The sequence below is a fragment of the Heloderma suspectum genome, chromosome 3 (genome assembly GCF_057233095.1).
Source record: "Heloderma suspectum isolate Gila_16-S chromosome 3, 16-S_ref, whole genome shotgun sequence".
In the NCBI taxonomy this organism is placed as follows: domain Eukaryota; kingdom Metazoa; phylum Chordata; class Lepidosauria; order Squamata; family Helodermatidae; genus Heloderma; species Heloderma suspectum.
The window spans coordinates 21,075,984-21,096,157 of NC_139460.1; the positions used below are offsets into that span (position 1 = coordinate 21,075,984).

The window sequence follows — 20,174 nt, forward strand, 5'->3', positions numbered from 1 at the left end:
TGGCTGGCTAGCTGAAGATCACCCACTGAACTTGGTGGCTGAACAAGGCTTTGTTTCTAGGTCTCTCTCTGACCCAAGTCAAAAACTCTGCCCACTTTTCCATTTTTTGGTCAAATCCAGGAACTCACTCTACCAACCCAGTGCTGACTTTTCTCTCCCTCCTCTCTATAGAAAACACTGGAAAAACTACGAGCCAGAAAAGCCAACATGAAAAACATGTGTTGAGCAGGCATCTTACAGATGGAAGAAACCTTCACTGTAAAATAAAAACTGTACTTTGTAAATATTTGAAATGATGTACCAGACTTTGATATAATTTACATTCAGATGGGATGATTTTCCAGAATATCCAAAGTTATATAAAACTGACTTGGCTCTTGTTTTCCACTTCAATTATGGCTTTTTAACCCCAAAGTGTTGTTTTTTTTTAAGAAACTTCACATGTACTAGCTTTTATATCACTACTGTAGTTATTTATAATAAAATTAACTTTGATTTTGATGTGCAAGAATTGAGTTTGTTTTGATAAGGCAGAATTACTTTCCTATAGCTATAGGTTGTTCCCAGGAGTGTCAACTCAACTGGTGGAAGGCTTCTTGATCCGACAGAGCCAGTCATCAACAGAATGGGGAGGAGACTTTTGTTGGTTTCTCTCTCACCCTCTAGTGCCCTGACTCTGCACCAGGGTGCTGGGGAACTCTTCAAAACAGTGGGAAGTGGTATAGGAGGGGGAAGGAGAAATTGGCAAATTACCCCCTCCCCATCTCACTGACAGAAGCTTCATCTGAATCAAAGCCTTCCACCAGCAGAGGAACTCCCATCATTTTCTTTATATGCATATGTCATATTAATGGGAAGTACCAACCACCATGAGCCTCCTTCCATTGTTCTAATATGTGGGACGTCTTAGCCTTCCCACTCTTCCTCTGCAGTGATGTTTTTCGATACCAGCCATAGTATTAGAGTAAGTCAAATACCTTTGGGAGGAAAGTAAACTTAATTTTCCACTGGGCAGTTGCTCAGTGGAAAAAAGTTGGTTGTCAGCCATGTGCTGTGGGAGGTGCACTCTCGCACAGCCCTAACAGGGTGAGACACACTGCAGTCAGGGGGACAACTGATGCCTAAATGTGCATAATTGGATTTTTATAGTGAAAGACCCATCAAAGTTGGGATACAAACTTTTCCAAAGAATCTTTGCTACAAAGCCTAGCCCTAGACAGATCCCTTCACTGATGGCGCTATCTTCACAAACATTGGAGACATCCCCCTTCAATCAGTCTCAGCCAACTTTATCCCTATGGAGACCTAAGATAAATGCAAGAGCTGCTCTAGCTGATTATAATTATCACTTCTGTTGCCTCCAACAGAACCAAACAGGCCAAGATGAGATACAGAGAACTGTTCCTGGTCAGTTCTGTGTCCTAGATGTAGATGTTCCTGCCTTTAGGTTCATTCTCTGTCAAGGTTTTCATAACTGTTCTTGACTTGAAAACAACAGAACCAGGCTGAAAGAACCTCCTGCAGTCATAATCAGAATTAGTGTTGAGATCTGTCTAGACTGCACAACAAAGATTTCAAGTAGTCCTTGACAGCTTCTCATTCCCTGTGCAAAGTAGAGAGAGGTGACCTGTAAGCTATGCCCCATGAGTACTCCTGAGCTCATTCAGTAGCTTAAAGGTCTTCATTAAGGAGTAGGGGTTGTGTTCAGGGAATCAAACTGAACCTGAACCAAACACTAGTGCGAACCTTTTGTTTTTTTCCTGAACTAGAACAACCTGAGCAGAATCTGAAATTCTGTTGAACCTGAACTGGAAAAAAAAAATCCAGTTACCGGTTCTGAATAAGGATTCAACCAAACAAGAAATCACCTGATGTGGCGGTACACTCAAAAGAAAACCAACTTGTGTATTTGGACTTGTGCAGGTTTCTACACACTGCATTCTTCAGTGGCTGGGCCTGGGGAGCATTAGGCAGGGACTGGGCTGGGGGCCAGCTTCCCCTTTGTGACAGGGGTTTGGTCAAGGTAAACTATGAGGCGGTACAATGCAGGACAGGTGAAGCAGGATGTAGCTGGTGTTTATTAACTGTTTACATACATGTAAATGTAAAAAGAATGTTTTGGGGAGGAAGAAGGTGCAGAAGCTAAAGAAAACAGTTGGCCTGCAGCTTGCCTTAAAGCAGACTGAGGGCATCTCTACACCAACCTAAAATCCTGCATTAAAGACAAAGCTTTCTGCTTCCGTTTTAAATGCAGGATGACCACTGACTCCCTTTATATGCACTCCCCCCCCCCCCGCCCTTCTCTCAGTATGAGTCTTCCATCATCTTTCATTGATCTCACTTCTCTTCTTGCCACTTTCTCTTCACAGAGGAAACTGAAGCAGAGCACAATGGGGTAATTTGATAGCTTGTTATCTGCTATCTATTCCAAAACAGAACAAAGGGCATTTAGTGCAGGAGGGTCACTGCCTCATGTAAAGAGCTGGTAAACTTCCGTGAAGGAGCAATCTCAATCACAAGATAAAAGCTCTGTGTGATGAAGCCCTGAGAGGAATTAATAGAGCAATCTCTAGCTGCAACCAGATCTGATCTGGCTTGCAAGGACTGCATTTCCATCTGGTGGGCAAACTCAGTAATACAGCCTAAATCCTCCCAGCAACGGTGGGTCATTTTGACGCAAGAGATAGACATGAGACTGGGGTCCACTCTTGCCATTTACCTGGCCTGATTCACCTTAGAATGCAAGTCCTGACTCATCCTAAGCTCTGGGCTGGCAGGAAGTACCTTTGAGAGCCTTGATGGTGACAGTAGCTGGCAGGAACAGGCTCCTGTGGAGAACAGGAGCTATCTGGCTACATAGAGGGGGATATAACTGTGGTTACACTTGGCAGTCTTGTAGCAGCCAGCATAGCAGTTTTGTTCTTGCCTTTTGCTGTGTGCACACACTGAATTGTTCAGCATCACTTAGGAGTTGGAGCCAGAGCCCAAGCAGGGAAAAAGGGAGATGCAAAAGAAGCACAGAATACCTGTGCTGGCTTAGACCAAAGGCCTACCTAGTCCAGCATTCTGTCCCTGCAGCGGCCAGCCAGATATCTTCTGGGAAGTCCATAAGCAGGACACGAGCACAACAGCATCCTCTTGCTTGTGTTCCGCAGCAACTGGCATACAGCAGTGTACTGCCTAATACTAGAGGGTACGCAGCCACCAACTGATAAATTCATGGACAATAAGGCTAGCCCCCTTTTAAAGCCAGCCAAGTTGGTGGTGACCACTTGTGGAGCAAATCCCATAATTTATCTATGTGCTAGGTGAAGTACTTCCTTTTATCTAACCCGAATCTCCCACCACTCAGCTGTATTGGATTCCCACCACCACCCGGATTCTAGTATTGAGGGAGAAAAACTACTCCCTCTCCATTTCCACCAACCCATGCATGAATTTTACACGCATCAATCCTGTCCCCCATTACTTGCCCTTTTTTCCAAGAGCCCCAGATGTTATTTCCCCCATGACCTTTTCTGCACCTTTTCCAGCTCTACACTATCTTTTTTGAAGTGCAGCAAACAGAGCTGTACACAGAATTACAAGTGCAGTCGCACCATCAAGTTTTAAAAGCAATAGAGTAGTTGAAGAGAACAGCAGGGACTAGATGAAATGGTTTTGCTAAGGGAAGCAGAAACTGCCCTGGGAAAAAAGCGGGGGAATTATTAGGGAGATGCTGGACCTAGTATTAAAATCGGGGTCACACAACCTCTCCCTTTTCCAGTAGTAGGACACAACTCTTGGCTGCCCCCTTCACACCAAGCTGAGAACTCAGGAATTTGCAATGCACCTATTTGAGTAAGGAAAGGGGGTGAAGACCCCTCGCTGTGAACTAGTGTACTTCCCCCACGCTAGGGTGCCTAGCCAAGTTCTGCAAGTAGTGGGTGTACTGTTGATGCATCTGTGCTAGTAGGGCCCCAGGCAGAGCACAGCATGGTGGAGCAGTGAGAATCAGAGGTGAGCAAGTTGGGATCCCTTAGCCTAGGCAGTGGGCTTGTAGGGGAGGCGCACTGGACTGTTCCACTTCTGAGCTGCCTTTTGGGTTCCTGCTTCTCTCGGAATTGTTCTGAACACCCTTAATGTTTATGCCAGGTATTCTCATTTTTATTTCCCTCCCTATGTATAGCGGGGGAATTACCCTATGTAATAAAGGAAACTCTTAGGATAATGGGTCAGGGGGTGGTGAGTGCAGCAAGACTCTGCTACCTTTCACCTTCAGTCACCTAACACAGGGACAGACAACTTATGGCCCTCCAAATGTTTGGCATACAACTCCCATCAACCCCAGCCAGAATAATCAATGGGAGTTGTGGCCCTCCAATGCTTAGGCCTACAAGTTGCCCATCCCTGCTCTGACACATCATTAGGGTGTGAATGTGATTGAGCAAGAGATGGGGGGAATCTCCGGGGCACTTGTTAGTGGATTAAAGCTCTGCCCAGTAAATTTAACAGTACAAAATGAAGTGTATGTCTCATGCACTTAATTGTACTTATTGCTGACACTGGTTGCAACAGTTTTAGACCCATTAGCTTGCTCTACCCCACTGTCCAAATAACTATAAATAATGCTATGAATAAGAACTGAACTAGTCAAGGCTGGGCAAACCTCAGGCTTGCTGGATTTACTTTGTTTTTACTAGAACCCAAAAATCCACCAACCAGAGCTGGGTGAAAAAGACAGACACTTAGAAAGCACAGGGTCCTTCTGAGCATTTGGAGTCCAGGAGTTTGTTTTTAAGTGTCAGAACCGAACTGAGCTCACAGTCCTTTCACACACAAGTCTGCTCCTGGGTTATCCCAGGCTTTCTTCATTTCAAGAGCCTCATGTAGAAGGGAAAACAGCTTTTTGTTGTTGCTATTGTTAAACCAACAGGGAGCAGGATCTACTGCAAATGACAGATCGATCAGTAGATCCAGATCTACCTTCCTCCCACCCCTGAAATAGCTGGTTACTAAAACTTTACCGACCTGAACGAAAGCTAATGTATTGGAAGCTGAACATGAACTGAACCAAAAACATTTAATAGTGGCTCCCTGATTGTGTGATGCCTTACAGAAAGCACACAGGGAGGCAGAGGTACCCAAGTATGTGAGAGAAAGGGAGGACACGAGAAACTTAGAATATGGGCAAGCTTTGTTTATGTAGGGAACCAGACCATTCCCATGAAGCTTGTGTGTTACACAGCTGCTTAAGCACTGCAAGTGAGCAATGCCAGGCTTGTCAATGGTTACTAAGTCATACATTCGAAGCTTAGTAAGAAAATGGTAGATGAGTCAATTCATCAGGAGGTTTTCAAGAGTTGTTCTTATGCCAGAATATTAGATAGAAGAGCAACCGCGCCTGTTTCAAGTTATGCTTCCAGTATTCTCCAATGGTTCGATACCTAGAACAGAAGCATTACATTTTTAGAAGGTAGAAGAGTGGTGTAATGGCTGTTAGACTTAGCTAGAACCCGCATTTCTCCCTTGTAAAATTAGATTTCTGAACAGGTTTGATTACCAATACTCCCTCCGCTTCCCACAGCAGCAGTTGAAATTGATCACAGCGCCCTTTCCCTGTCAAACTGTTACACAAGCTCACCCTGCCAGAAGAGGAGCCTCAAATGTAATCAGTGCCACCCCGAATTCCCCTGCAAAGCATCTGTCCAAATACTTGAGATTCAACAGCATGTCTCCTCTGGTATAGACCACAGAGCACACTAAGTACCCTTGATATCCTGCAGAGGATTTCCATATTAGGTCACTGCGTTAAGAGCTGTTTGTTCAACACAATACAGCCCTCTTTGAAGTGACCTTTTGAGAAGGGGTCCCAATAGCATCCAGCTTTACCTCTAGCACCATCTGAAGCCCACTCCTGCTTGTCTTGCACATTCCGTTTCAGAATTTCTCATGCATTTCCTGGTACTGACTCACTGCCGATAGCTGCTGGAAAACAGGGTTAGCGCATACGTTAGCATTAAGCAACTCTAGGAAACTGAACTTTCAGCAGCCTGAAGAGGATCTAGTGGAGATTTGTCTGCAGGGCCTCACCAATCTAATGGGGAATGTCACAAGGCATTGGTGACAAGTATGTACAGGTCTCTACAGGGTTCTTTGGGTTACAGCTCTCAGACTACAGGCCTCCACTCCTGGCTTTTGCGAAATGTTTCCAGCAGATCTGAAGCTACCAGAGTAGCAAAACAAAAATCTGGAGGAGTTACTTTCCGGTCACGTCCACAGCATACCAGAAATGGCATTTCCTAGCAGCCTTGGTAGAGACCAGGTAACTTATCCCAATGTCGTTTTAAAGCATACTTTTTACACCGCCATGGTTTGTTGCTGTTGGGTACCAGCTTTGAGGTAAAGAACTGAAGAGTGATGGAGGATGGATGACTGGTTTGCTGCTGTGGCTAATACTCTATTTAATATACTTTGGTTATGTCATAGAAAAAATGTAGACAACTGGCATTTATTTCTCATCCTGCACTTCCGCCAGAGAGCTTTATTTATTACAATAGTAGTACAGTCTTCCCACTTTATCCTTGAGTGGCACACAGCCATAAAGACTACTAGTCAACCAAGTGGGGTTGCTGATTCAAGCCCAGAACTCTGCCTACAGATGAGCCAGTTTATTTCTGGTGTTCTGGAAATGGAGGTATCTTGTTACTAAGCAAGGTTTTTAAACCACCTTCATAACACTCCCCAGCGATTGGCAATTTTGTTATTCTACGACCAAGACCATTCGTACATTCATGCTACTTCTTCCACAGCATTTTATGAAAGCTGTGCCAAGCTCAGCAGGTTACAGATACAAAGACTTAAGGACATTACCTTTTCATGAACATATTTTCAGCAACGCTGGCACGGTTACAACGATGTCTATGCCTGCAGAGAGACAAGATTTCTTAGTGCCTATTCTTAGGAGCGTGGGTTGAAATCACCCAATACAGAACTGTCTTGCAGTTTTATCCCACCAATCTAACACATAGTTTAGTGGGTAAAGCGAAACCACAAGTTTGCTCTCTGAGGCATTTCCAACGACAAGAGCCTACAGCAAGGCGCCATCGGGATAGGCCTCAATATTATTGTTAAGGCCTGTAAGATATTAATAGGTTTCTATTGACCTTTTCTATCTGGTAGCTCAAGATGACTTTTAATCAGTCCTGAATGTCTTCAGTTATGACTGATGGTTCAAAGTTGTTTTTAGTTATACGTTGTTTGTGTATATTGTCTGTGTGCTTTTACGTAAATGGCTTTTAAACTTTGTGTATTGTATTTTAATGCTTTTAACTATTGTAAACTCCCCAGAGAGCTTAGGCTACGGGGCAGCATATAAATGTAATAAATACTAATAACAACCTTTTCTGCGATCTTGCATTTTGGCTAGTAAGCTCTTGGGATGTACAGCTATAACCCCAGAGCAGCCTTCCCCAAACTGCCGCCCTGTGGATATGTTGCGGACTGCAACTCCCATCATTGCCAGCCACCATTGCCACCCCCTAGGCTTGAAAGATTAAGCTAAAACAAGTTTCCATACCTTGATACGCAGCCGTTTCCCCAGCTGGAGCAGCTTCATTGCACTTGTGCCGCATTTCCTACCTGGAAGAGCCAGCTGCCAGTTTGCAGCCACGTAAGAACATACATCAAGCAAGGTCATTACAAAGATGTTTCTGCAGAACCTGCTTATTCGAAACTCCTGCTCTTTACCAACTATGCCCAGCCCTACTCTGAAGAGACCAATCCACAAGAAGAAATCGTATGCAAACAGCTGCTATATTTAAGCAGTGCATCAGCTTGAACTCCTGAAACAAGAGGCAGGCTGGTAAATTAGAGCTTTCCCCCTTGAAAGGCAATGAAGAACTCCAGAGTTTGTTCAGGGTTCCCACGGAAGAACACCACATTTGTAACTTATCTGCCATAGGTCTGAGATCTACAGGAGGGGTGGGGGACAGAAGGTGAATCTCCAGATGTTTTGGACTTCAGCTCCAAGCATTCCTGACCACTGACCATGCTGGCAAGGGCTTATGGGAATTGAAGTCCAAAAAACCTGGAGGTCTACCTTCTGCTCACTCCGACCTACATAGCAGCACATCAACTTGTCCTAGTCCCAGTTTGGCTATGCAGAGTTCCAGGACGTTTTCCTTCACAGAACAAATAATCAAACAGCCAGCTAGCTATTTCACATAGACTAGCTGGTCAATCAGCATGTTCAGAATGGCTGTTTATCATTCATGCTTTTCAGAGCAGTTGAACACCTTGCCAATCATCACAACAACTCCTTACCATAGCCTCTACTATGAAAAGAATACATTTCTTCCCTATTTTGACACAAGCGGAGTCTTTAAAGTTCAACCTCTCCTGTAGACAGGGTTAGGACATATTCGCACAATTCCCTTTATACAGTGAAGGAAGACAAGCAGCAACCTATGATTAGGGAATTATCAATCCCAGAGTCTTCCCATTAGCAATGTTCAGAATTAACAGTATCAGCTTCTTACCAATTTATTTAGGAGACAGATGCTCATTATCTGGATTCCTTGAAAAACAAAGAGGTAACAATTCAGTAAAGCTCCATTTATGGCCCAATCTATTGGCATAAACATTTTTTTTAAACTTTCAAGCACATATATTGCTCATATGCAAAACAAACCACCATTGACTTGGTTTGCCTTGCATGTCAATATGCCCGCAACAGTTACTAACCTGCTTTTTACTTGTAAGAGGGACTGGGAGAGGAGGGAGAGTTCTTATGAGTAAAAAAAAAAAAGCAGGCTAAGGGCGCAATCCTATGGCCGCTGGTCAGCAGCTAGACAGCCATAGGATAGGTCGGTTCCCAGAGAACTAACCCCTCCCCCAGGCAGTACAGATTGGCCCCACACTCTAGAAAGCAGTGCAGAGCAGCAAAAACAGGGCATTCCTGGGGGTGGGCTGGGGCAGGGAGGTCGGAAATGTGGTACAACACATCCCATGTGTCGTTCAGCCACCACTTCCCATGAAATTGGCTGCCCAGCCGCAAAAGCAGGGCAGGGGCAGCAGCAGGAGATCTGCTCCTCACCACTCCTTCCGTCTTGCACTGGTAAGGTCGCCCCCAGGGTCGGAGGCCGCTGCTGATCCACATACGTTGCTCCCTCCATTTCTATGCTGGCCACAGCAGAAAGGGCTTCCCCTCTGCCATGGAGAGCACAGAAATGCAGGGGGGATTCCTAAGGGATGGAGGGAGTGGCAGCCCCTTGGTTTCTACACTGGGAACAGAGGAAGCATCCCCCCCGCCCCCCTGCATAAATAGAAGGAGCTGTGCTAAGGAGCACTCCTCTGTGCTCACAAGCCACTCTCACCTGCTTGTTGCCTCTGGTGACCAGGCGAGTGGCTAAATACAAGTTGGCCTGATCATGCGCCTTCACCCTCTTAGGGACAGCACAGTATGAGTGGTAAGGCCTGAACTGTGGAGAGCTGGTGAGATGACAGTCCTGCTTGGGGCAGAGCTTGATGGCTTTCGACTTTCCCCTATTCCAGTTCTAGGAACAGAATCTGACATCCTCGAATAGTTTTAGCACTAAGTTTGCTTAGATACTTTAACACTGAGATGCCCGATTTACTTCCTGTATCTCCATTCACCTGACACAGACCTCCAGACATGCTTATTACAGGTCTCATTGTCACCAGTGTAATTTGTCTTACAAGGATGGAAGCATAACCTGTGTTTTCTGTAGCCTCATTGCTTAGTTCAGACACAATATGGCATGTGCCCACATTTACCACACCAACGAGGCAGAGTTTCCAATTGAGTGGGAGTTCAACACGCCAATGGCTCCCCACCACTTCTCAGTATTACCCCTAGAATAAAAGACACACATTACCTTCAGAATGGAGTAGCTGCTTTCATGATTGCTGCTGCATCTTAAGAGGCCATCTCATAAGGAAATCTTCAGGATATAAACATTTTATAAGTTTTTCATGGACAAATTAGACTGCATAATGCAGTCAGCCAGTGGTTGGTACAATAAAGAAAACACACTTGCATGGGGACGTCATAATTTCAGGGTAACTGTTCTGGTGCCAGGAAGTTCCAGCGTACGACATCAATCGCCATAGAGTACTTTGATAATGTATTCCAAAATGTAAGGTCTCCATTGTGATGCGCTTATAGGGGAACTTTGAACAGCCACCCTGGCATCAAAGACTACACTGGAATCAAATCACTGCGTCTTACAACGTTTTTGTGAACCGTCTAAAGAGCTTTGGTTATTGGGAAACGCAGAAACATAATATAGCAATATAGTAAAATAAACAAATCCTTCAGTTAATTGAGCCTTCCCCTGCCCAATGCTCTCAAAGTGTATTGGACTAAAACTGTCATGCTGGCTGGGAGTGATGGGATGTGTAGATCAATACAGCTGGAGGGCACCAGGTTGGGGAAGTCTCAACCAATTGATGCTACCTGTTTCAACAAAAATACCAGGTCTAGCAAGCACAGCAGCTTGAGAACCAACGATGCCACATGCCGAGTTGATGTTGCACTGCTTTTTGAACATGCCATCAGGAATAGGCTGCTGGATGCAGATACCATACAGTGCAATTAGCGCTACTTCTCTACCCACTAAAACATCCTAAACTGGTTCATAGCCTGACGCAGGACATTAACGTTAACATACCTTTCTGACCCAATCCAGGGGATCTTTCCCAACCTTTATGTCCAAGAATGCTGAAAAGAATTTGGAAACACTGAGTCTTAGATACAGCCTTGTTTCATGGACATTCTTCAGAATATCTAAGGTACTTGTGCAATATACTGAAACACACGTTAGTTTGATAACTATTACTACAGCAATAGTTAACAGTAGTAGTTTGATAACTATTGCTACAGACTGGTCGACAAAAAACAGCACACATTACCGCCTACCACATATTAAGACATTTATCATCTATGTGCCTGTGCCCTCTGCTTGGAAATTAGTTTCTTCTAGCTGCCTGCAGGCTTCATGGGATTCCAGAAAAGTCAACTTGTGCTATTCAAGTAGGGCAGTATTCATGGCACTGTTTCTATGGTTATGTTCCTTCCTTTAAGTAACACAGCCAATACAAATCAACTGTGGGTTGCAAAGAAGAATTTATTCTTAGCACTTGCTCCGTGGTTTTTTGTCTACAAGACTAGCCAAAACCTGAAGCTATGCTGACAAGTACACCAAAGCAACATACTTGTTGGAACATACTACAAACATTTATTTTTATTTAAGTTATTAATTGCCCATCTGGCTGGTCACCCAGCCATGAAGTTCTTATATTTCCATAGTTGACCAATTCAGTCATACAATCTCTACATTCCTTTTCCCTTCCTTGTGGCCAAATGAACTCTGTAGAAGCACAATAGCACCCAGTTTGTTGAATCAGAAACAGACATTTCTTAGGAATTTTAACACAAACTTACATCTTGCATCAGCCAGCCAAATCATTTTCCAGATCAAATGAAGTCCTACTGTAAAGCAAGACAGGGAGGTATTTTATGGCAGCTGCATTTACACCAGGGAAGGGGGAACTCTGGTCCTTGAACTTAATCCAGTCCAAAGAAGCCATATTGCACCATAAACTATATATGCCATGTCCAAAAGCCTTCGTCAAGTTCCCGTTCTGTTCCTGTCAGCAGCCAGGTCACGTTAAATGCCGAGGGCTTAGAGGTGAGCCAGCCACTTAAGCTTTTAAAATACTGTCAAGAAAGCATGTCAGTTAAGACCTTCACTCAAAAACAAGACTAGGCCAATTTAGTATAGATCAGGTGGAAAGGGTTGCAGCAACCCTGTTGCAAGTATTTAGAAAAGGTGGCCACTACCAAAGTATATGGAGAGGGAGTGAAACCCTACAAAGAACACACCACTGCCAGAGCCTCTCCATTTAGCAAGTACAAGGATATGGACTCCGTTAAAGCTCCTAGCTGGATCATGGTAACCTCCTGCAGTTCTTCAGATGCACCGATTGCGATTGGCATAGTGATTTCAGTTTATTGTTCCGGCTTTCCCACAGCCCTTGTCATCAGCTTAGATTTGAAGATGAGGTTGAGCCACTGACCAGGATACCTGTGTGCCAAACACCAAGCTGGATGGCTATAAACAGTTCACCATTGCCTCTGAACTCCAACATGTCCAAGAAAACAAGAAAGCAGGGCAGGATTGTTCTCTATTACCCAGAGTCTCCAACAAGGAAAAGAGGACAGAAACGAAAGCTGAGCAGCTAGGTGCATGCTGAATAAATCTACCAGCAAGCCATCAAGAGTCCACAGGTATGAATGGGGGTTTCCAAGCCCAGGAACTTAGTTCAAGGCCAATGAGATTGCAAACAGTTCTGCAGTCAGATTCCAACTAAAGTGATCTTTCTTTCTACAATCTGGTGTCACAGACAAGTGTTGGTCCCATATGGTCTTGGAGCCTCAGTTAAGGAGTGGTATCACGAGATCATTCATTTCACAATTGCTGGTGTGGAAAGAGAAAAGCACATCAGGCATACAGCAACTTTTAGCATTTGCTGGAATTCTCTAGAGGCTACTTTTCAACATTACCTTCTTATGAAGGTGTTAAGGTACAAGCAGGAGTCACTTACGGATACTGTGTCTATTTAGCCATCAAGAGCTGTTCAGGCAGCCAATTTTTAAAGCAGCCTTCCTCAATCTGGTGCCCACCCGATGTTTTGGGCAACAGTTCCCATCACCCCCACCAGTAGTCAGGGATGATGCGAGCTGTCCTCCAATATCTGGAGGCCCCAGAATGGGGGAAGGATGTTCTGGAGCTTTTTCTGGAAATACGTCTTCACGTTAACCATTAAGGGAAGTGTTTGTGCACCCAAGGAATGTGATCAATCAAGCAGAAAGCAACCCTAGTTGCTCAGCACTCAGTTCTGGTCAGAGTATTAATTTGAGTTCATTTCTGAAATCACTCAGCAGTTGAACCAAAAAATAGTCATCACACGAACTGCTGTGCAGAATCTAGATCCCGTTACTTGTTTACCCAGTGAAATCTACCACCCGACTTAATGTTTATGAACTGTAGCAAGAAGGGAGAGCCTGCATTCTACTTCCTGCAGTATGTTCATTTTCAGCATTCGATGGAGGATACCGCCCATCTATGCTTTTATTTGTTTTATACCCCATCTTTCCGCCAAGAAAACGGTGCTTAAGGCAGCTCACTACTGCAGGAAAAACGCCTATTTGGGGCTATACCAGGACAGCTGCAACTGAAGGTACTACTCCTGAAGCCAGACAGCTGCAGAGTAAAAATAAGACATATGCAATGACACCACGGGAACAACTAGTAATTAATCATGTCAAAGTCTGGATAAGCAATTTGAGAAGCAAGATGCCGGCATAAAAGCCACCGATGTTTTGTGTATGGAAGGAACCAATCCGGGGGGGGGGGGGGGTGCTGCTGCTGCCAGCTCCTGCTTTCAGGAAGACTACAGCTCTGCATGCTAGAAATGCAGTGAAACTACTGCAACATGGTCAGGCTTGGGGGGGGGGGGTGTTAGAAAAAAACTAGCACAGGGGGAACATTTAATATACTAAGGTGTTGGGGTTGAGGCCACAACTGAGTAACACACCGAGGAATGCAATTACTTTTCAGGAAATGCCAAACGGCACCCATTTTCAGTGGTTGGCCAAACGCAATGCACAAGGGAGTATTACTAAACAGGTTAGACTCCAAAATGTGCAGAATGATTGTGTATAAATTAACATAGCTCCTGTTTTCTGTACAGGCAACTACTTTTTGAACAGCCTGGTTTCTCAACACTTAACTGTTTTTTCCGTTAATGTCTATACACATTTACCTTAAAACACCAACAGTAGAGCTGTGGCATTTCCGTCCCACTTTTCAGCAACACTGGCTCCCAAAGCAGCTCACCACATTAAAATTAATCCATAAAATATCAGTTAAGGCCTACCCAAAAAAACCCCCTATTATAATGTCACACCACAAGGCACCAAGAATGGTAGAAAACAACCTGCTCTAGTGAAACTTGGATGTTAACATCTGCACTTGTCTCAGTAAAAGCACTTGTAAATCAGGAAGGTCTTAGAAGGAATGTCCAACCAATGCCTCCCCCAAGCTTGCACCTTCCCAGATGTTTTGGACTACAACTCCCATTATTCCTAGCCACTGGTCAGGGATGATGGGATTGGGAGTCCAAAACATCTCCAGGTTGGGGAAGGCTTGCTTACAGGCTCTAGGATCTGAAACCACCACACCTGCCCATCTTGTACACCTTCCTACTCCAATGTGGCTGGGAGCAAGAAGATGGGTTATGAGATACTGGTCCGATTCAGATGCAACAAGAAGCTATGATTTCCTTCTAGCTGAATTAGCTACAGCAAGCTTCAGGCTGACACACACACCCCCATTGCCCCAGCACTATCAGAAGGTTCTGCTTCCAGTTACAAACGAGCTACATTTCCCATGACAGCTGAACTTGGGGGACTCTGGTTTATTTAAACTATGATTAATGAGAACAAGCTCAAGACCTGGAATGCAGCATTTTTAACATTTATAAATGTTCTAAGTATTCAGTACTGAATCTCTATAGTTCTCCCTCTCCTCACAGTCCCCAAACAGTCCCACTCACGTTGTCTTCTTCTTGGATTTCTTCTTCTTTGGAATTTTGCTACTTAATATGAAACAGCTTTTGTCCTATAGTAATGGAAGAGAAACACAGGTTGGGTATTCCCAGAGACCCCAACAGACTGACAGTGTCAGAGCAATTAAACAGATCTAACTGAACAAGTTTTTAATCTCAAAAATATATTTCGTGAGCAAGCACGCATACTAACTGGCTGCTTTCACAACAATGATTTGTATCTGTACAATCCAATAAACATTCTAGGTGCATGATTAAAAACAAAGGTTTATCGGTTCATCAATACTGGCAAAATAGGTTGGAAAAGGGTTTTATGGCACAAAACCCCCAAAAGACTTGTTTAGGAGTATTGCTGGTAGGCTGCATTCTAGAGTGAATGAATGCTGACTGAAGAATGGTGGGAGGTGTAGGGCTTGTTTTTGTCTAACCATGCATAGTATCGCACCCTAAATGGCTTTAATATCATTGCAACGGGCTGGTTTGTGCTTAAGCCAGAATTCTTATGGTACACACTGCACAGTCACGACGCTTAGCTCTTCCTGCCAGCTGGAGCATCTAAACAAACCAGGAAACCCTCGTTCAGTTTGTTTAGTATTATATCCAAACCAGGATATCCTGGCTTGTTGCTCTCTTAACAAGCCAGAATCTGAAGCCAAGAACAAACCCTGTTACCCCCAACATGCGAACTCGCCCACTAAGTGATCAGTCACAGGAAGCTTACCACTATCTTGGCACCAATGTCTTCATCACCAGGATTCTCATTTGGGTCATCTCCACTGAAATACAGTAATTGCCACAAATAAGCTCTACATAACTGTATGTTACAAGGAAAAGTAGAAGCCCTGAATAATTAACATCTGTATAACACTTCCATGTATTTAAAGCACTTCACATGCATTATCCAATTGTAATTCCTACAATCACCCTTGTACGGAATGTAGTATTATTCACCATACTGCAGCAGAGGCAAGATTCAAACCAGGGACTTCCTGTTTTGCAGCTCACTTTGCCACTACACCAGCTTTCCCCAACCTGGTGCCCTCCAGATATTTTCGACTTCAATTTCCATCAGGCTCAGCCAGCACGGCCAATGCTCAGGAATGGTGGGAGCTGTAGTCCAAAACAGCCGTAGGGGGAAGGCTACAGTACACGTATGCTGCTTTGTTTAAAAGATCTATTCCTAGGTAATTGAAGGGATGTTATAGAATCCTCTTCCTTTCACAGCGCTGAGTCTTTCAGGGAGTCTGAACATGAGGGCAGTTTTAGTTCTTGTCCATACTTGAACCACAAGTATTAGGGGCATTTCCTCCACACAAATTACAGGAACACATTAGGAAAAATCTTTTCTTTAACAGATGTTTCTGAAAATGCACTAAACAAGTTTGACAAACATAACTTCAGGTTATTCCTGGTGCTTGATTTGTTTCTCTCAAAGTATTGTTTAAGGGGATAGTTGCCTAGAGAAGGAGACCAATTCCTATGGTATTTTCAACCCAGGCATGTATGAAAATCTAACTTCTGAAAATGATCAATTACCAAAACAAACACAGATGGGAAAGATGACCTAGCACAGCCTTCACCAACCTGGTGCCCTCCAGATGCTGGACTACAACTCCCACCATCCCGCAGGAACACAGCCATTGGCAATGCTAGCTGAGGCATGTTGGGAGCTGTAGTCCAATACACCTGAAGGTCACCAGGTTGGCAAAGGCTATGCTAGGATGATCCAGATCGGCGGATTCCTGCCCTGGACTCCTGCCTCAACTTTCAATGGAGTGAAAGATGCAATAAAGAGATTGAGAAAGCATGATTATCCCTACTTTGTTTCCTCAATGGGAGAAAGAGGCCCATCATCATCCAGATATTTGTGCTTCCGTGATTCCAGACACTCCTTTTCAAGATCATCCCCAGCATTCAACTGCATCAGAGATTTCTTCAGGTGGTGTTCGTATTTCAGCATTTCAATGTATTTGAAGAATCCTTTTAACGCTGCTTCCTAGGAGAGAAGAGATTTGTTCTGAACAAAAACTAGGACGGAAGATACCAGCCAATTTAATTTGTTATGTAATACACCAACAGGGCTTTCCAATGGCAAATAATTTTTTAATTAAGACTGCCACTCAGAAAGCCTAACATACCTCATACAGACACACCATTTTTAAAGGAAGGTGTTTCCTTCCATAGCATCTCTCTACAAAAGGAAACTGAAAGCCCCTCTCTTTATATTGCCTTTTTCGCTCATCCTTTGAGGTCCTTTTCCACGATGCCTTCGTACACTCTTGTGGAGTCTTGCGTTTAGCTTTTTTCTCATTTGGTCTCCACCTTCTGTGGTTCCTATACTGCTTCCTTCGGAAGTGGTAGTCAAAGAGGGCTCTGAGGTCAATTTTAGGTTTAGGCAACTTAAACTGACCTCCAGACTTCACAGAGCCAACTGAAGGACCACCCTGCGTTTGGCCATACTTAGCAAGCTTTGCTGAACTTGGAGTTCCCACTTTCTTTCTTGAGTGCTTCAGCAAATGCGGGCCAGAGTTAGTCCTGTTGAAGCAACAAAAGCAAAGTTACTCTTTGGTGGTGCTGTTAATAAATCCTTAACAACCGGAGTGCTGAACTTCTTTCATCCCAATTTCCATTTTAGAGACATTCTTGGGGGCCGCATTCCAGTAGTGGGCAGGGCCAAAGGCAAAAGAGGTAAGGCCAAAAACACCAGCATTAAAGCTTTTACTGCCAGTAACGAAGCCTTAGGAGAGGCATTTTAACCTTTCAGAATGGAAAAAAACTTTACAAAAGCAAGAAAAATACCCAACAGTCTGGGGAAAGGGTGTGGCCATCTGAGAAACCCAGAGGTCCAGACTGGGACCCCGGGAGGTTTGGAATTGACCCCTGGGCCTGCATTTCCACACCCTACGTTATACTCTACATCAGATTTGACAAGTCCTTTCAAAGAGTGTACATATATCCAACTGAGAACATCTTCAGGCAAGGCACCCATTTCGTCGGGCTAGCTTGGCAACCACAAGAAGTACGGTATCTTCAGCAGCAGCATCTCAACTGGAGAATGCTCTCCTCTACAGAGTCAAGTTCCCATTAGCCTTTAAGGAACAAGTTGTATTCTTTCAATGTTGTCTCTTTCTAAACTGTCTCCTGCACCTACTTTTAAACCACTGCTCTGTACTGATAATTACTGGACTGTTGTCGCTGTGGACCCACTGGGTAAAAAGGTATGATATTAAACAAACCTGTGTGCTTTTAACAGCTTGTTAAAACTGAGTTTTATCTTTTTCAGACATGAGATAGCTATGTCTGCAATTTTTACACTAAAGGAAGTCATTTAATGAAATGCTAAACTGCAATCTTCAACGCAGGCCTGCTTTACAAAACATGCAGATACAAAATATATATAAGTGCTCACACTGCAGAATCTTGATTGTCAGGAAAAGTTCCATCTGAGAAAGTTTCCAACTGTGGGAAATCTTGGGAGGAGTGGCCACTGGTGAACTCTCCCTCATCGTCTACCGAGCATTCCATTTCATCAGAATCAGCCATGCTCTGCTTCTAGTTTGCACTAGTGTAGAGAGAATGGCACACTTATTAACTTCCTGCTAAAGCAAAGTCATCATAAGGCACAATCCTATACATGTTTTGACAGAAAAAGGGGGCATGCTGGGAGTTGTAGACCTTTTTCTGTCTAAAACATGTATAGTACTGTGCCCTTAAGGAGCAGAATCTCCGAAGCGGGTTTTAAAAAGTGAATAGATCTCCAATTACTCGAGGAAGTCTAAGAACATTCTAAGAACTCCACAGTCTTTTGGCACCAGGTGAAGACTTTTCTTGCCCAGCACCATGAAACAAAGAAGACAAGCAATCTACTTGAATGTAGAGATTTTTTGGCTGCTCTGCCAAATTATTTTAATACTCTTATTGATTTTATTAGTTTTAATTGCAGTAAGCCACTTTGTATTGAAGAGGAAGATATTAAATACGTGTGATGAATGGGGCTAGTTACCACACAACCAAAAGCAAGAAACAGCTATAAATATGCAACTGCAGCAATAATCTTATTCAACGTCTGTATCCATGCACCAACTCAAAGCATTAGTTATTGAAAGGGGGCAGCCCTGAAGCCACATATGCAAACATCATGGGCTTGTACTCCACACAAATTAATATGAAACATTTCTCAACGTACACACATCTTCTGTATGCATGCTGGCTCTTTTCAGCATGCCATGAAGAGGATTAAATAAAATTTACCCTTCTATCACCAAGGAGTATTTGAAAAAATTAGACTGCATACAGTGAGCCAAAACACACTTCTTAACTTTTATCCTTCTGAGACTTTCAAGAAGAGGCCATGTATCAGAGTATCTTTACAGCAGCCTTCCCTGACCTGGTGCCCTTCGGATGTATTGGGACTACAACTCCCAACATCTCACACTGCCTTAAGGGATCCCTCAACCATGCGTTTCCCTAGCAACAGCCAAAGACTTGAAGTAAGCCAACGAAGGAGAAAACCAGCAGGGCAACGCAATCAGAATATCACAGTAGGGCTGAGGAGACCCAGGTTCAAATCCCCACTCAGTCGTGAAGGCAATGACCTTGGGCCAGTCATGATCTCTCAGCCCATCTACCTCACAGGATTGTTGTGATGATAAAATGGGGGGGGGGGAACCATGTACACCTTCCCAAGCTCCTTAGAGCAGGGTGTAGGCGGCCTGGCACTCTCCAGGTGCATCGGACTACACCTCCCATCCCACTAGTCATGCTAGCTGGGGATACTGGGCGTTATAGTCCAAAACATCTGGAAGCCACCAAGTTGCCCACCCCTGCTTTAGAGGAAAGACAGAATCTAAGTACAATAAAATAAGACACATATACAGCATCTACCAGTTCTCTTAACGAGGGAGTAGGGGAGGAGAGTAAAGAATAGGCATCGGCCGCAATTCAGCATCAGAAGGGCCTCAGCTTAGTGGTAGAGCACCCGTTTTGCACGCAGAAGGTCCCAGGTTCGAATCCTCCGCTTCTCCAGACAGGACCTGAAACCCTGGAGGGCCGCAGCCAGTCAGTGTCGGTAATACTGGGTTCGACGGGCCAATGGTCTGACTCAGTATAAGGCAGCTCACTGCAGCAGGATCTCACCCTCGCCACCAAACAGGCCGAGGCCTAAACCCCCTAACCCGCTCATAGGAAACAACGGACGGGCGAGGGAAACGGGAGCCGCGCTCTTAAACCCAATACGTCCCACTAAGCACCCAATATCCTGGCCACATCCCACATTAGCACCTTTCCGTCTTTACCCAATAAGCCTCACTCAGCCCAGAGCCAGAACCAGGCGGATGCCGACGGATTCCCGCCGCTCACCCGCTCCCGTCCCTTCCCGCTGTTCAACAAGGCCGTAGAACCGCCTCCGGGCCGCTTAAGTGAGCCTGCAGATCTCGCGAGAGTTTGGGCGCGCGCGCCCTTCCTGCGGCTGACGGGAAGAAGGGATTTGGGTGGCGGGGGGGGGGCGAACGGGCGGTAGCGTGAAGCGCCATCCTGAGAGT

General features: G+C 44.5%; 2 protein-coding genes and 7 non-coding genes across 32 annotated transcripts in view; 1 reads left to right on the top strand and 8 right to left on the bottom strand.

Moving 5' to 3' along the window:
• Positions 1 to 501, top strand: part of CEP295 (centrosomal protein 295) — a 56,916-nt gene extending 56,415 nt beyond the window's left edge. For all 4 annotated transcript variants that reach the window (XR_014788954.1, XR_014788955.1, XM_084842570.1 and 1 more), the window contains one exon: positions 172 to 501. Coding sequence is in view for 2 of the 4 variants with exons in the window: in XM_084842570.1 (XP_084698696.1) it covers positions 172 to 225 (54 nt within the window). In the remaining 2 variants the exon portion in view is untranslated. The remainder of the gene's footprint in view (positions 1 to 171) is intronic.
• A 4,657-nt stretch (positions 502 to 5,158) lies between these two features.
• Positions 5,159 to 20,023, bottom strand: TAF1D (TATA-box binding protein associated factor, RNA polymerase I subunit D). Of its 21 annotated transcripts, none has more exons than XM_084842588.1 (15): positions 19,929 to 20,023; positions 18,044 to 18,196; positions 16,773 to 17,169; positions 16,455 to 16,630; positions 15,356 to 15,410; positions 14,623 to 14,687; positions 11,888 to 12,482; positions 11,447 to 11,494; positions 10,674 to 10,723; positions 9,879 to 9,944; positions 8,520 to 8,557; positions 7,559 to 7,633; positions 6,853 to 6,906; positions 5,872 to 5,964; positions 5,159 to 5,426 (listed from the first exon to the last, which is right to left on the bottom strand). In XM_084842588.1, exons 2-7 carry the CDS (start codon positions 18,175 to 18,177, stop codon positions 12,440 to 12,442), a joined length of 870 nt encoding a protein of 289 aa, XP_084698714.1. In that variant the 5' UTR covers positions 18,178 to 18,196; positions 19,929 to 20,023; the 3' UTR covers positions 5,159 to 5,426; positions 5,872 to 5,964; positions 6,853 to 6,906; positions 7,559 to 7,633; positions 8,520 to 8,557; positions 9,879 to 9,944; positions 10,674 to 10,723; positions 11,447 to 11,494; positions 11,888 to 12,439. The 21 variants fall into 21 exon arrangements, 19 of the variants coding, with proteins under 19 accessions (XP_084698714.1, XP_084698720.1, XP_084698719.1 ...); XM_084842594.1 differs by having other exon boundaries at positions 5,872 to 5,967; XM_084842593.1 differs by having other exon boundaries at positions 11,447 to 12,482; positions 19,993 to 20,023.
• LOC146349401 (small nucleolar RNA SNORA32) lies at positions 6,183 to 6,303 on the bottom strand. Its single transcript, XR_014789725.1, has one exon. It is a non-coding gene; the product is annotated as a small nucleolar RNA SNORA32 (small nucleolar RNA).
• On the bottom strand, positions 6,972 to 7,102 carry LOC146349402 (small nucleolar RNA SNORA18). The gene has a single exon (XR_014789733.1). It is a non-coding gene; the product is annotated as a small nucleolar RNA SNORA18 (small nucleolar RNA).
• LOC146349403 (small nucleolar RNA Z40) lies at positions 8,225 to 8,298 on the bottom strand. The gene has a single exon (XR_014789727.1). It is a non-coding gene; the product is annotated as a small nucleolar RNA Z40 (small nucleolar RNA).
• LOC146349404 (small nucleolar RNA SNORA1) lies at positions 9,658 to 9,792 on the bottom strand. Its single transcript, XR_014789730.1, has one exon. It is a non-coding gene; the product is annotated as a small nucleolar RNA SNORA1 (small nucleolar RNA).
• LOC146349405 (small nucleolar RNA SNORA8) lies at positions 10,458 to 10,596 on the bottom strand. The gene has a single exon (XR_014789734.1). It is a non-coding gene; the product is annotated as a small nucleolar RNA SNORA8 (small nucleolar RNA).
• LOC146349406 (small nucleolar RNA SNORA40) lies at positions 11,069 to 11,193 on the bottom strand. Its single transcript, XR_014789745.1, has one exon. It is a non-coding gene; the product is annotated as a small nucleolar RNA SNORA40 (small nucleolar RNA).
• LOC146349407 (small nucleolar RNA SNORD5) lies at positions 12,903 to 12,978 on the bottom strand. Its single transcript, XR_014789737.1, has one exon. It is a non-coding gene; the product is annotated as a small nucleolar RNA SNORD5 (small nucleolar RNA).
• Positions 20,024 to 20,174: the final 151 nt, after the last annotated feature.